The sequence below is a fragment of the Zea mays genome, chromosome 7, assembly GCF_902167145.1.
Source record: "Zea mays cultivar B73 chromosome 7, Zm-B73-REFERENCE-NAM-5.0, whole genome shotgun sequence".
Classification (NCBI taxonomy): domain Eukaryota; kingdom Viridiplantae; phylum Streptophyta; class Magnoliopsida; order Poales; family Poaceae; genus Zea; species Zea mays.
This window is the reverse complement of record NC_050102.1, coordinates 181,256,665-181,272,934: the sequence shown is the minus strand read 5'-3', so window position 1 is coordinate 181,272,934 and position 16,270 is coordinate 181,256,665. Positions and strand designations below refer to the sequence as shown.

The following is a 16,270-nucleotide window of genomic DNA, read 5'->3' as shown; positions in this document are numbered from 1 at the left end:
TGTGTGAGCTCCAAACTCGGATTGCTCATTCGTCTTTGATGTGGCGATTGTGTTTGGTACTTCCTTCAATAATGTTTCATATTGTGGCAACGATGTTGCTGCTAGTACAACTAGTGTTGGTAATAGATCACCATTCAAATATTTTTTACAATAAGTTAGAACTGTTAATAAATTTTAATTAAAAAATAAATATAAATAGAGTTCAATCCTAATTTAATTTGATTCTTATTATAGTGTAAAATTTAGAGTCCATTACCGTCCTTCGCACAACAGAACACTTGCCAAATTTACACTCGGGCGAGTATGAGCTCCAAACTGGGATTGCTCAGTGGATAAATGTGACAATCCAATCGCTGTTTGATGTCAGGTACGTTTTAGGAACACAGTAATCGCTTATAGTGAGTGTTGCCTTGTCCGTTTGCCCCCATCAAGAAGCATCCCACTTTAGGCCTTGTTCGGTTAATCCCGTTACCCATGGATTGGATGGGATTGGAAAAAATTAAGAAAAGGTTTGACTTAGCTGGGATTTAAACCCACCTAATCTCACTTAATCCATGTGGATTGGGAGCTAATCGAACAAACCCTTAACTGAACAGCGAGCGACACGGTATACATTGTATGTATTCTTTCACCAGTACATGTTCTTCAGTGTTACATACAACAACTATACACACGTGTGATGTAAAGGTTACAGATTCCACAATTTACACGGTATGGACAGAGAAACGCAGCCCCAAAAAAATGTTCTCAAAAGAGTTCAGCGCAGCAGAAAGGGTAATACCCTGCTTCTCCTGCCGACTCTGAGACGACTACCAGCTCCCTCTGAACTTTCCTCCGTTCATAGAAGACTGGGCATGCAAGGGAAATACACTTGACTCCACTTTCAACAATCCAGTCTGCACCGCCACAATGGCCACATATCTGGACAAAGTTCAAAGCTGCACCGTCAGGTACTCAGCTCATCTTAACAAAAAATGTTGAAGCGTGAAATACTGCATCAGCTGCTCAACCGCAAGTCAGGCATGCTAAAGGAAATACTGCAAGTCAGGTTCACAGATATTTTGAGACTAGTTCTTGTTGCACACAACACTCAGCAATCCATTTAGAGACTAGCATGTGCTGCTGTAACTGAATATAAATATGATACCCCATCAACATTTCATCAGATGACACTATTTTGCTTGATATGTAAATGCAAGCAAAACTATGTAAACACAAATCAACAGAAGCTAGGCACTTTGGTTCAGCCTCAAGATTCCCCAGCTTCTGTATCAAGTGGAGTAAATCTGTAAATATGAAATATGTTACCCAAGCGAGAGAAAAACTTACAGCAGCAAGATGTTGGATTTCTCGCTCCAACTTTGAAGTTCTGCCAGCGACTACTGTGGCAACAACAGCTTCGCTTTTCAAGCAATTGTTGCAGAAGGACTCTGATCCTTGAATCATATCACCACAAATTGAGCAGTGGCTTGACATGTAGTATGTATCTATTCTGCCTCCTTTGGCTGAGGTTTTATTATTCAATCCTAATCGGATGAAACTGCCATCACGAGAGAATGAACCATGAGCAGCAGCAAATTGGCGTTTCGCAAGAGTTGATCGTATGGGGCGAGGCATCTCATTAAACCACTTGTTCAGGTCAGCACCAAGAAGTCCAAAAACACGCTGCAATGCAGGAATAATCTGCTTGGTTATGTAATATTGTTCATTTAATCTATAAGGGGAGCCAACTTCTAGCAGACCATAAGGATCAATAACCATGTCGGCAAGACGAGCTCCTGGTTCCCCATGGATTACAACATATGGCACTCTCTCTGCATACCGAGGCTCTGCCCTTGGGTCAGACAACATAGCTTTTGTTGCAACAATTGCTGCAGGGGGCAGCGTGGAAGCCCTTGCACTATAAGTGCCTAAACGGACCTCCTTCGCAAAAATGAAATCTAGAATAGAGACTTTTCCTGATAATATGTGTGTCCACTGACGCTCCAAATATGTCCTGACCTTCAATGGTAGAAGAATGTCAACTCAACAAGAAACAATAATAAAAAACAAGGAAAATGGTCCTTGCAAGAGGAGACTAAGTAATACCCCTTACTTTGGTCAAATCCTGTTCTTCAAACATTATTCTGATAGACCGTTCCAAAATCTTTGCAACTGCTGGGCATGTGTCCCTCCGAACTGTTTCTATCCCCTTCGCATCAAAGACAGGCTCATTCTGTTCAGGACTCTCGTAGCTATAGCCAACATATCTCTTCTTTGTAAGAAGGAAGCATGGCTGGTACACTTTCTCAAACTTTAATGTGACTGGATCAGGATTCATTGCAGTTATTGATGAGGCGATCTCCTTCCCTATCCTGAATGCTTCTTCCCTAGAACGCCCTTTTAGGAGAACAAACATACTACAACAGAAACAGATGTATAAGTATAGAATGACTACAATACAATCCAAAGAAAAAAAAACAAGAAACACAATAATACCTGTCAGTATCACCATACACAACCCTAGCTTTCCACAAAGGATGCTGGTTGACAAATGATATTGCTGTTTCGAGTGTTCTACGGCCACACTGAACAATGCTGTCTGCAAGCTCTGCACAAGGCATTCGACCACTGAATCCAGCAGCTGTGTAACCATACGTGACATTAGCTATCAGCTTCAAAGCAAGCTGCCGTGCATTGAATATCTGCAAACAAACTAATTATTTACAATATATCCACCAATTGGTAAGAACAATTTTTTTAACTGAAAAACAAATGTTGCAAAAGGGAAGTAAGAGGACTGCCTAAGCACAGAGCTAACGAAATGGCTATGGTACCATATAGCATAATCAACAAGAGATTCAGGCATTTCACATGATGTTCAAAAGTTGGTATAGAAGTGATACCCTGTGAAGAACTTGCTGTGATGGACTCAACTTTTTCATTGCTTGTTTCACCATAATTCTTGTTGACAATATCTCCTCTAGAAGGCGAGGAAGTACACCTTTTCTTATCTGCAGAATACCATTGACATTGTTCTGAAAAGGTCAGTACTTACTAAGGGAACATAATGTGCAGCAATATAGTGGATGTGCCAGGAATCACTAAACATGTAGTGGTAAATAATATTCTCAAGAATATAGATAGTAATTCATCTGGATGGTAATCAAGGGGAATCACGAAAGTCAATCTACCAACCGCAGAGGCAAGCAGGTAAAATGTAATATAGGAACAACTTTCTATGGGAGGTATATAGCTCAGTTAGTTGGTACATCACAACTTTCCACTAGCAATGTGAAGAACATCAGATATTGCTCAAAAATTTAGAAAATCACCTCAGGTTGAACATACAGGACCCCATTTGGAGTAAGCAGCAGCTGATTTTTCAGATCTACAAGTGTATGTGGATCTGCTGAATATGAGCTGACACCAAGTACATCTGACTTTGATGGGAAAACTTTTCCCAAGCATGTAGAATAACAAAGGTTATATGCTATTATCATCGAAGGATAGAGGGACTGAAAATCCAACACAACAACTGGATCAGGGTAGAAGGCCGACTCTGGTTCCATTACAAGCGGCAAACACTCCATGGCTGGCTGAGAAGCAACCTGCAAAGTAGCACCGAAGCACATCAAGATGCTGGTAGTACTGGTAATTAACAGTTTACAGAAAAAATATCCTATTTTCGAGCTTTATGTGGTGTGGTGGATGGCCAGCCTGTAGTTCTAAAGAAATTAATGATACCATTTCTAGCTAACATAATGCAACATCAGCAGAATTTGCTAAAATGAACAAGATTTGTCATAAATTTGTAATAACATTGGACATTGGAGGCTCAGAATTGGGTAATCAGCAACTATAGTTTATCTAAAGAAAATTAGTGAAAATACAAAATTGATAGGTGGCAAGAAAACACACCTGTTGATTTCCAGGAGAAATTGCAAGGTAGTTCTGTGTATGAGCCAATCTCAGGAGCATAGATTCAACACGATACTGAGACCCCCGAGAAAGAACAGAAAAAAAATCAATACCAAATACACGAGCAAGTTCAGATGTTCGATTCACCTGCATGCCAGGTCAACATTAGGACAATCTAAAAGTTGAGCTATTCAGAAGAAAAAAATACCAAGCAAGAATACCATGGAGGAAATTCAATTTACCAGGTCCATTTGATTCATTATTTCAAGGTTGATTCTAGCTCTATTGCTAATGTATTCTATGCATCGGTGTCTTCCTCGTCCAGGACCTGTTGCAAACCATCGGTTCAATATCCTGCTTGGTATCAGTGGTATCTTTCGCCTCAGTACTTCATCAGCTACAGCTTCAAGGGAGTAATTATTAAGCTTAACTTCTGCACGCATGAGACGCCATAAATTAAGCACAATTCTTCCACCAACATGTATACCGCTCGCATGAGTATGGCTCCAATCATTCTCACTGACATCATCAATAATATCATCCGCAGAAGATGTTTCAGAAAGCACCTGACTAGAGTTATCAACTGGGATCTTAGGTGGATGATTCAACTCATGTGGTGTTCTTGAAATTCTTTTCAGTAAGCCTATACCCAGATAAGCAGCTCTTTCGGCAAGAAATCCTAAAGATCCTAACTGAATCTCCCATCCGACTAGGATATCAGGATCAATTGAACATATTGCACTAATAAGATTGTTCAAAACGTCCTTTTCTTCAGGGAAGACATTTATATTACAGCCAGCAATACCATCCAGATTTCTGCATATACAAGAAAGAAGATTGAGACATTTGGATCTAATATCTATGAGCATCTAAGAAGAGAAAATATCACAAGCCAACACAAGCGCACACTTTCTAAATGAATCAAGAAATTCTACATTAGATCATTTAGTAACTTGGCTATACAAGGCAACATACATCAGTTGCCATTGTCACCATCCTAGTCAGCCAATATGCCCTCCTGTCAATCTCACTTGTCCATATTCTAAGGGAATCAATCGTTTGGCAGGGTTGGCTGGTAGCTTCAATTAACTGCCTGCCTAGAAGCCTCCAACTCCTGGCTCCTGACTCTAGCCAGAGTCTGGAAACTGGGTTTTGGTATCCCAGTGACAACTGACATGTTAATTTTAAAAAGAAAATTGAAGATAGAAAGAAGCTGCTGTCTGAGATAAACTTTGAAGCCTCTGTGGATTTCCATCTAAAATCTAAGGGCACTTTAGTCTGATACTCTGATGACCCCAAAATGAAAAAGACCAAATTCCAAATGGCTTCAGACCTCCTATGTGATTTGACATTGTTGCCACGTATAAACACATGAACATCAACAGTATTGTCAGCATCATCTTCGATGGCCAAAGACACAGCATTAATGGCATCAAACCGTGGATCAGGACGCAGCTCTCCTCTGCTTTCTGTTAAAACCTGTTTACAGTGAAAGAAGCTTGATATCAAGAAGTGCAATCTACTTTTGCTGATATCCCAAGCATTTAAAATATTTTTATTTAACAGATTGTCTATCTGTCATTAGCAAATCAAACTTTCACTAATGATAAGTTTGTCATTTAGTCATTAGCAAGTCAAACTTTCATGAGTTATAAGAAATAGAATGCTTGGTGGTTGATCTGCAATGAATAAATTATCCCACTGAATCCATCAACGAATGAAGAAAAGGCAGTATATTTATTGGGAACAGAACAGAAAAGAATGAAGTAGAACCTCCACGCTAAGTATAGTCAGTTGTTGCCCGCCACCTATACTAGCAGGGTCACGAAATCCAATTTGACTTAGAGGTGTGAGCCTATCCTTCTCATTTCCAGCTGATATCTGGGAAAAATCATGCCATTCGTCCAAATGTTTACTTTCTTTGTAAGATAGAGCCGATCCCATCACATCTCCATGCATTTTATTTGCAGAATTCTCCTTGGTAAATCTGGTAGGAGAATTCCGTGATAAAGTAGAACTGTGTGCCTCTTCCTTATCAGCTGCGACTCCATCATAGTTGGTGTAACCTAAAACATATACAGACACAAATGAAAATTAATCTGTACAAGAAACTTCTTGTACAATAGTATGGCAACTAAATTGTGCAGGAAATATTGAATACCCGAGAAAATACTGGAACTAGATTGTTGGGTTAGCCAATGGCCCACAGCTCCTGCAGATGGTGGCGAAAGTGCATGTGTCAGCAAATATAGGGCTGATCCATCATTTTGAAAATGAGTTGGGACACCCAATACATCCCCTGTGCTTTCCATATCTTGAAATGATTCATTCTGCTTATTCTCCTCCATATTCTGATTGAAAAATGGTAGAAGATCAGCTAATCCCGATTTTTCAGCTGAAAAAGAAAGAACAAAATGTATATAAAATTTATGGTGTGCCTTATGGCATTATAGTATGGGGGATATTAGCATTCCAAGAGAGATTGTGTTGTGGTACAACAAGGCTCTGGTGATGTCACAGATTGATACAGGAGCACAGGGCACAACTACAAGTTCATATGTGCTAATATGCAATGTGAGCGTCCCATTGGATTTGACTGACAGTCTAAACTGCTCCCAAGGAGAAACAATACTTAGTTATCAAGATATCCACGGACCTAAAGGCCTAGGACTTCTACCTGCAAGGAAACAATGAGGACGTTGCATAACGATGGTACCATAGACATTACAATCTAGTACACTTATCTCTGCAAATTATATGGACAAAAATAATAGCAGACCTTGAGCTATAAGATGTTCCCTCGTGTTTGCAAATACTTGACGTTTTGGAAAGGTTTGAGTCAAACTTTTAAAACTTTGATTACGAATACTTTATAAAGTACTTAGTTTAGAAACTTGAAGATCATACACATAGATTTATCTTGAATAGCACTTTCATAAAAGCAATTGGTTCATAGGATGTTGATTTATATTCTAATAAAATAGGGGTACCAAGACATTACTCCCACCATTTGAATACAAGGCATATATTTGTTCATTGATAAAAAATACTGGATCTACCGAGGAATGATACCCTAGCTAGGGTATTACATTAAGAAGAACTCAAGCAGGTCGAGAAAACCCTCAAACGCTGCCCTATCAATACATAACGACACCGTAGCCCATGTGAGAATGGCCACGACATGGGGCCTTGGACCTATGCTTTGGCGTAGGACATACTTTATTGTTTTTAACCCTAGCCTGAAATTCACTCTCATGGAGAGTCGAACTTAGGACCTAAGAAGTGCTACTCAGATCACCTAACCAACTCAGCAAGAGGATGCTTATTTCATATGCCAAAGCAAAATTTGTGTCCTCCATATACACCCCAAATAGCTACTTCACTTTAAACTTTTCATGCTTACATGCATGCATTAAACATAGTCATTCTTTATAATAATGGGGGGAAGCGTGTCATTTTGAATGATTTCTCGGTATGTCAAGGTAAAATATGCTTTGGTCTATGTGCAATTGTGCATTGAACAAAATGTGCTGATGTAGTTAAATGGAGGGAGTACCATTCATCGAGATAACATAAAGATTTCTTGGGTACTTACATCCACGTTGCTCACAATCTGAAGGGCTCTCCAAACCAGAACATGCATCATCCTTCAATGGAGGCTTCTGAACAAAAGCCATCCGTGTCAGTGCTAAGTTTGGGATGTCACTTGTGAAATCATGAAATTCCAATCCCCCAGAATTCACAGTTTCGCTCTCTTTATCCATGGTGCATGTTGCAGCTCCAGAACAACCAAACTCCAACTGTTCACGCCGAAAAGATCTCCTCCGCCTCATCAAATCCCTCACAGAATGACAAACTGAATCATGTACACCTAAAAAACTAGAAGATTCTGAATCAGTGCTGCCTATGGTATCATGATAGTCCTTATCAATTGTACTCTTCTTAGATGCACTTAAATCCTTCTGCGGTGACATTGCACTGCATGAATCATCAGCATCTCCATGTTGCCTCTTTTTTCTGGAAGAAAGAGGCAAAGAACCCCAGAGATGTTCAGTTCCTGAATACTTACTGGCTGATTTTGAAGGCTTCTTAGTAGATGTGTAACTTGCCGATACTACTGATTTCCTAGTGACCTTACTTCTATCATATTCCTGGGAGACTTTTGGGTTCTCATCAGATGACCCATCAAGCTGAGGAATAGAATTGCCCAGAGAAGCAGCAGAATTGGACTTCACAGAATCGAGGTAAGATGTATGTATGTTTGGTTCTTCTACTGCCCTAATGGGGTCAACTGAATCAAGAATATCCTGACACTCCTGCTGAGAAGCGCTATCAAAATCCAATTGAGCAGACTCCACAGCAACTTCAATGGACTTATTGGCAAACAAAGGGCTGAGGATGACTTCATTAGTTAATTCATCATCAGTTGATTCCTCTGCAGCTTGTGAAGAGGCCAGCCAGCTTAAAAGTCCAAGAGCCTCAGCATCCAGATGCTACAAAAGAGCAATTCCAAGCAGACAAGCTCAATTGATAAATAACAAAAGAACATGTTTATGAAAGAGAAATCATTCCATAAAGTGGAAATTTCAGGCCAACTAGAATAATAGGATCAAAGTGGCAATCAAGTGTTGTATCATACTATCATGTAGCATCCAAACTTCTTGTTTTTTGAGTTTCAAAGCTAGTTTCTTTATCTCCTCCCTTGTGCATCCCTTCTGGGGCTGCCCAGAACAGGAGCAACAAGAATCAGGAGCAGCAACAAAACTAGTAAATCTTCAACTTATAAATAATTTATGTGTGACCTTCATAAGATTGTAGCAAAAAATGGTTTGACCCTGTATATACTATTGTTTTGCCTTTGTTTACAATAGAGACCAACTCAACAACTGCATGTGATATGAAGAAAACAAGGACAATGTAATTAATATCTGAGGAGCGGGAACTACCTTTTCACCTTTATCAGATAACTGAGATAGTGTTCTTTGGTGTACAGATGAAGACACAGGATATTCACTGTTTCTCTCTGGAGATATAATCTGCATGTTTTGTTCTAATGACCCTGAGCAAAGACTTGCATCGGGTTTGTCGTTTTGCACATCAGCAGAATTACCAACATCAATATTACCACAGTAGTTATCCTGTGAGAATGTAACAGTCCCAATAATATCAGTCAACGATTTTAAGCACCTTTCTAGCCTTTCAGACTCTTCTATGGTGGAAACTTTGTGATGTGGCCCCTCTTGTGAAAACAACACAGAAAGGGCACTCTCATACTTAATACCATGAAGAAAATCTTTAAGAACTTCTTCCCTTAAAGGTCTACCCAGATCAGCATATTTTGTTTCCTCCAACAGTCTTAATCGTTCAAGTTCCTGAACATAATAACATAGAGGTTTAGCAGTTATTAACATTTCATAGCACATGTACACAAACAAAGTAGAAAACAAACCTCCCAAACTGCTACAAGTGACTGAACCATTTTTGTATCTTCTGTTGTTTGAGAAAGAGAAGTGTACATCTTATATTTCTCATTTAGGATACCTGAAGGTGGAACTGAAATTTATAATGCATGTTAAGGATATTACCAAACAATAGTGTTAGAATGTGATAGCGAGACCTTCTACTCTAGAATCAGCTTCAAGCATTGAAGAACTCTGTCGAATAGCGAAGCTCAAATTGGTTCCTCCCAAATGATGCGAAGGGGCAGAACTACCCAGGATAGAAGAATGCGACACTGTTGAAGATATCCAAACTGTTGGACTATTTATTTCTAAATTATCTGACTGTGCCTACCATTGTTAGTCCAGAAGAAAAAATGAAGTTTTTAGTACGAACAAAGAATAAAGTCTGAACTCAAAATAAAATGAATATTACGACATAAACAAATGCTCCCTCCGTCCAGAAGCAGTTCTAGCAAAGTACGATTCAAACCATCTGAAGTTTGACCAATTTTTTACAAACAAAGGATCAATATTTATTATAAATAAGTATCATTAGATTTGTCATGGAATATATTTTCATTATATATTGCTCTGGTAAACTTGGCCAAATTTTAGATAGTTTGACTAAGGGACAGAACTAGAACTGCAATTTTTCAAGACGGAGGTACAGCATATTTGAGCTCTAATGCAGTAAAACAATCCCACCTTCCTGCGAAGAGATGACTTAGGATGAAAATCAACTGGCAATGGAGGACGAAACTTGAAGTTTTTGACATGTATGTGCCCCATTCCATACAAGTTGTAGTCAACCTAAAACATAAATTAACTTTCAAAAATCTAAAACATAAGTTCAACAGAAATAACCTTAAATAAACAAACTTGTAGCACCATGTCACACTATGACAAGAAAGCATTGTGCTTACCAAAAAGTGAAGAAGATATGGAATGTGGGATTCATAAGGCTGAAATGATCTATTAGAAACAGCACCACTCTGAAATCAAATAGCTTTAAATCAGACCATGAAAGAGTATTTCAAAAGTTTTCCACGATAAGATTTCGTTTTCCATTGATGGGCACAGAAAAACAGTAGCATGCTCAACTAATAATTAGCCAATAGTTTCAAACAAGAGGAAAATATTGCCATACCTGCTAGCATAACCCACAGTAGGCAAGTATGAGATTGTTGGAGAACAGAATTGACGGGATCCACAGTAGGCAAGTATGGAACAGAAGTTGTCACGGGTGAATTGACAAACAAAACGAAGATTATGAAGGATAGAGGGGACAGCTAAAACATTTAGGCGAAAAGTAGAAAGTAAGGCAGACCATCCATGATAGGTGATAGGAAGTGTGGCGCCGTTGCCGACTGTGATGGAAGGATGAGAAGGGAGATGGTGAGAGAGGAGTATACCATCATCAGACGTCATATGGCTCGGAGTCCATCACCCACAGCTAAGGGTTCTCGAAAGAAAACTAGTTGAGGGCAGCAACCAGTCCTGCTTGATCCCACGCCAAGGATGGCTGGGACACATGAAGTGGAGTGGAGCGGAGCGAAGGCGGTGTTGGCATGAGAGCCTGCTCTGAGGAGGCCGGCTGTGAGGGAGTCGTTGAAGGAGAAAATTGGATTTTTGGGACTCCAAACAATGTGCTTCGCACTTCTCCATCCGTAACATTGGCTTTGCAAAAATAGGACTCAAAACATGTCACACTTGGTTTCGATGCTATTTTAGACATTTTTGCCCTTTTGCGTCGTTATGTGTCTTTTGCATTTGTACATACGCACGGAGGGATAAAATGTCTAAAATGGCATTGAAAATGAGTGTGGCATGTTTTGAGTCCTATTTTGTGAAGTCAATATTATGAATGGCAAAAATGCGAAGCACATTGTTTGGAGTCCCAAAATTCCAAATTTCTCGTTGTGTTGTGGCGTCATCAGAACAGGGGGCAACAAAGACCAAGAGGAAGAATAGCAACGATCAATACCTAGGAGAGGAGACCTATGGCTTCGACCAAGGAAGGGAGAGGCTAGCGGCGCCCTAGGGTTTGAGGCCGGTGAATAGAGAGAGGAGGGGAGCCAACGATGCCCTAGCCCTAGGGAAAGAGCCAGAGGCTAGGGAGTGGGTGGGCAACATAGGGGAGGAGACAGGGTTAGGCCCGGGCTCGTGATACCATGTAGAAAATATGGGACCACCACACCCGTTGTGGAGGTGGCCTTTTATTATATAGGTAGTGTGGCTTGGTGTACAAGTAAGGCCGTATGGCTTGGTGTACAAAGTTACAAAGATATACATACCTATACATATCTATAACGGATGGTTCACATATGCCTTCTTAAGCAAATAATAAATAGCAAAGCAAGTAGTTTTTAAAAAGGAAATAAGATGAAACACAAATCCATTCACTTTGGACTTATTTAGTTCTCCAAAGACAAATGAATTTTCCAACGTTACAACTTACCAAAACAAGGGAAGCAGCTCGAGAAACTTCATGAGGGTAATATCTAGAGACTAGATCAAGGAAGTCGATTGCATAATGAAGTTTTATAATCAAAACACCACTCTATAAGGTTGTTGCCATGATACCCCAAAATTACATCAGCAATAGAGGATTTATGTGAAACCATTTTGGTCTGGACAAGCAAGGCACTTGTTAGAATTCAAGAGGTGGACCAGATGACCAAAGCATTAACTCTAATTCAGCACATTTATGTTGATTTGCTTGGTAATGAGAGGATGGAGCAAGCTATATTCAAAATTTCTAAATCCGCTCGATATGAGATAGAAAAGATGTGACAAGTAATGTTGACAATATACACATTTGTAGAAGCAATGTTGGGTTTATAAAAACGAGTAAACAGTGGATACAGATAGATCTTCATAAAAAGCTCCTCGGACGAATGGTAGCCGTACAACTTCTTTGCTCTAACAAGGTTACATCCATGCACATGCTTCCTTTTTGATGGACCGCGAGCCTGCGATAAAGCAATGATGCACACGGAAAGAGAAAGTACACAACATATAAAACAATTGGATTCTAAAATACCTGCAAAGCTTTCTCAAGGTCACTCAAGAGACCAGTTATATATGAATCACCTAAAAAATAGATAAAAGGGATGTATTAATTCAAGCAACTAGTCAAGAATGGAAAACTTTGACAAGGTCCAGCACATAAAAACTAACATGTATGTCGTTGATAGGACAAATGTGTCCTTGATTGCTAGACATGGTTGCCTTTTCTCAGTAAACAATTAGCAGGTGTGTTACAGCATCCAGGTCACGTTAATAGTAAGACCTAGTCTACCTACAAGACACCTATATGCGATAAGTTACAACATCAAAATAAGTTATTTCAAATCATGCTTATTAAAAAGCTTATCAAAAGGCACTAGTTAAAATCTCATGACTAGGCCGTAAGAAACTCTCAGTAAGAATCTGCATGAAAATGGATACAATTTCAAGTTTCAGGTTCCCAATCTAATAAATTTATAAACAACATGTAGAATAAAACAAGAAATAATATAACAAAAGGCATGAAAACAGCAAAAACAAAAACATAAGCGGGCTCCAATCTGTACAAGGGGTGCATATGTAACAAGCTAAAAATCACCTTTTTCTAGATTACAAAGCAGCTCCTCCGAACAAGGTATATAAAAATATGGCAGCACCTGAACACCAACGAGAGAGTAGTAATCAGGGAATGATGAAGTAGCTTATGATGAAACCATAGGGAATATGTAGGTGGACAACTGAAGTATACTTCACACATTAGGGATTCCAAATACAAGAGGTGAGAACAGATCCTTGTCTAACAATCAAGAAAATCAGATTGTATGGAAAATATTAATATACAGTAATCTTCAAATATAAAGAAACGGCTTGGATTCGAGACCTGAGAGGCACCATCACTTGGGCTGTCCTCGCTGATTTTTTAACTCTTAGTGAAGCCATTGCAGATTTCTCCCCTAGTGATGGAGTGCCAGACAAGCATATCTGGAAATTCTCCCCGACAGGCCAATACTCTTCAAAGTCGGCTTATGATATGCTATTTCTAGGATCCACTTCTTTTGGAGCATTTGAGCGCGTTTGGGAGTCTTGGGCACCTTCAAAGTGCAGTTTCTTCCTTTGGCTTGTCATGCACAAAAGATGCTGGACCGCAGACCGTCTTGCTAAAAGAGGACTACCCCACCCCAGTGCGTGTCCCCTTTGCGACCAAGATAAGGAAACAATACAACATCTTCTCATCTCTTGCTTCTTTGCAAGACAGTTTTGGTACTTCTTGTTGCGCAGGTCTGGGTTGCCTAATCTTTCACCAGACAATGCTCTTTGCAGCCTTGATGACTGGTGGAGCAGGGCTGTGGAGAAGATTCCCCGTGATCTCCAATCAGGCTTCAATTCTCTAGTTATTCTTGGAGCCTTTGGCGTCATCGCAACGACTGTGTATTCAATGGGAGGTCGCCGAGCCTAGCGAGTACTCTCACCCTCGCTGGCGATGAGCTCAGGATGTGGTGTAGTGCCGGGGCGAAAGGGTTGAACCTGCTTTCAACTCTTGTGTTTATGCTTGACCCAGGGGATAGTCTTGTGTCTTGTTCAGAGTGGTTGTGTGTGGTGGTTGTGTTGAGTCTTGTGTGTCTTGTTGTGTCATGTGTGTGTTGTGTTGTACCTTCTTCTATCTATTAATGGAATGATACGCAGATCTCCTGCGTGTTCGAGAAAAAAAGGTATGGGGGGTTAGTGGCAACATGGAGCAAATGTACCTACCTACAACCAGCTGTTTGGACTGAACAAAACGAGATGGAGGATTGGTTTCTGCCAATGACCGAGAAGGGCACAAAACCAGCACACTCTTTACTTTGTGGCAAATCTAGAAGAAGAGAAATGCAATAATCTTCCATGGAGACAGGAGATAGATTAGACTGTCTTTGCAGGGATAAGGATGAGTGCTCCTCCTGGGTTTTGATGGGGGAAGGGTCCCCAGTTCCCTAATGACTGTCCAACCCTCTGCGAGTAATTAGTTTCTAACTATCATCACCTCATATGGCTGTCAGCTGTGTGAGGTTGCGCTGCTCACCCATGTAAGATTGCAACTCTGTATTCTCTTGTTTATCAACGTCTAACCGGGTGAACGGATCCCTCCCTCCCTCTAAAGAAACTTTTCCATGCTTCCATGGACATGAACTTGGGAGAACAAAACTGAAGTTATGCCTGAATTTCAGCCCAGGCCATTCAGTGGAAAAGTTAGCAGGGGAATAAATGGATTGAGCGGGTCTTAAGCTTAAATAGTGTTTGAGAGAGCAAGGTATTTTAAGCATGTTCATTTTCAACTACAATTTCAAAGCAGAGGCAGCACTATGAAGAAGCAGGCAAGCGAACTCTAAACGTAATATGCTGCACTTACTGCTGGAGTCAACGAGTACAAGCGACTATGCGAGTGCAAAGTTAGTACAATTATTAACGGACAAACCACCAAACTAAATCAACAGATATAGAACAACAACGAGCTACTGATGGACCCAAGCAACAGCATTCTAGACGGTCCAGTTTAGTGCGGACGGTACACGGAGCGAGTTCCCTCCAAATTTTCGAATTCAAATCCAGACAGGGAAATCGCACGCCCGAACCGTGCTACACGTGCCCTGCGATGCAAAACGAGCGCCGAAAGGCTCGGGGCAAGCCGGCAAGGAACAAAAATGTGCAGAGATAGAGAGAGGAAGTTGGGGGAGAAGAGGCTGTGTGGTACGCTGTACGCAGTTACGCACCCGGTGGATGTGGAGGCAAGTCTTCTGCCCCGCGGGGGTGGAGCCGTAGATCCTTACCACCGGCACTTCCTCCACCTCCTCTCCTGTGGGGTAGGCACGCAGCGAGCGAAATTCAGCGCGAGACAGGTCGGCGAGGAGGAAGAGGAAGGGTGGGTTTGGTGAGTGGAGGGGAGCGCACCGTGGAAAGGGCTGCGGGAGAAGCCGAAGCCCGGGAGGGGCGGAGCCATGTAGTAGTCGAGCGAGACGATGCGGACGCTGAGAACCGGGGAGGGTGTCCCCGGCGTGCATGGCTCCGGCGACTGCGAGGACGACATGGCCGCCGGGGCGCACCCGGGGGGGGGGGGGGGGGGGGGGGGGGGGGGGTTGGGGCCTTGGGGGCGGCTTGGTGTGGTACTGTGGTGACGGTGCGGTGCGGTCAGTGGGCTGACTCCAATGAGAGTAGGAGACGTGGGCGCGTGGCGACCGAATTTTTTGTTTTTTTAGCCCCTTTTGAGTCAAAAATTTACGTTTGGACCCACAGAAATTTTATTTGCACGTTTGGACCCGAAGCTCGGCGCCACAGGCTATGGCGCCGAGGTAACACAGCTCGGCGCCATAGCCTATGGCGCCGAGCTTCGTGACGTGGCAGTCCCGCGTGGCACCTAGCTCGGCGCCACAGATCTTGGCGCCGAGCTAGGAAAAACCCGCAAACTGCCTTCTCTCTGCGCGATTTTCTCTTCTCTGCTCACTCCAATTCACGCCGCCGCCGTTTACGAAATCGCCGCCGCCGCCCGCCCCGGCTCCGGCTCCGGCTCGCCGCCCGCCCGCCTCCGCCCGAGGTTGGCCCGAGCTCCGCCGCCCGCCCGCCCGCCCCTAGCTCGCCCGGAGCTCCGCCCGGAGCCGCCCGCCCGCCCCGGCCCGAGGGTTATGAGAAGTTACCAGCATTGTTCAATGCAATGAAAGCAAAAAACCCAGGCATGCATTACGAGTACATCCCCAAACCTAATGAATGGAGGAACGGCAAAGAGATATTTTTTCGTGCTTTCTGGTGTTTCTCGCAGTGCGTAGAGGCCTTCAGGCATTGTCGTCCCGTGCTCTCTATTGATGGTACTTTTCTGCTTGGGAAGTATAAGGGCACATTGTTGGTTGCCATATCATGCGACGCAGACAACTCACTGGTTCCTTTGGCATTTG

At 41.9% G+C, this 16,270-nt stretch overlaps 1 protein-coding gene across 10 annotated transcripts; it reads right to left on the bottom strand.

The window, feature by feature from the left end:
- Positions 1-569: 569 nt before the first annotated feature.
- Positions 570-15,500, bottom strand: LOC103633541 (DNA polymerase zeta catalytic subunit). 10 transcript variants are annotated; one of them, XR_004851627.1, is made up of 23 exons: positions 15,276-15,426; positions 15,098-15,180; positions 12,949-13,006; positions 12,385-12,434; positions 12,207-12,313; positions 11,800-11,842; positions 10,265-10,333; positions 10,047-10,151; positions 9,518-9,689; positions 9,350-9,441; positions 8,847-9,272; positions 7,496-8,393; positions 6,062-6,295; positions 5,674-5,966; positions 5,234-5,379; positions 4,143-4,716; positions 3,901-4,047; positions 3,315-3,590; positions 2,886-2,993; positions 2,479-2,623; positions 2,096-2,399; positions 1,330-2,001; positions 570-921 (listed from the first exon to the last, which is right to left on the bottom strand). XR_004851627.1 is itself a non-coding variant. In XM_035961184.1 (23 exons), exons 5-23 carry the CDS (start codon positions 12,218-12,220, stop codon positions 748-750), a joined length of 4,953 nt encoding a protein of 1,650 aa, XP_035817077.1. In that variant the 5' UTR covers positions 12,221-12,293; positions 12,385-12,434; positions 12,949-13,006; positions 15,098-15,180; positions 15,276-15,500; the 3' UTR covers positions 570-747. The 10 variants fall into 10 exon arrangements, 9 of the variants coding, with proteins under 9 accessions (XP_035817077.1, XP_020396450.1, XP_020396443.1 ...); XM_035961184.1 differs by having other exon boundaries at positions 2,479-2,684; positions 12,207-12,293; positions 15,276-15,500; XM_020540861.3 differs by having other exon boundaries at positions 2,479-2,684; positions 9,350-9,390; positions 9,486-9,683; positions 15,276-15,429.
- Between the last annotated feature and the right edge of the window lie 770 nt (positions 15,501-16,270).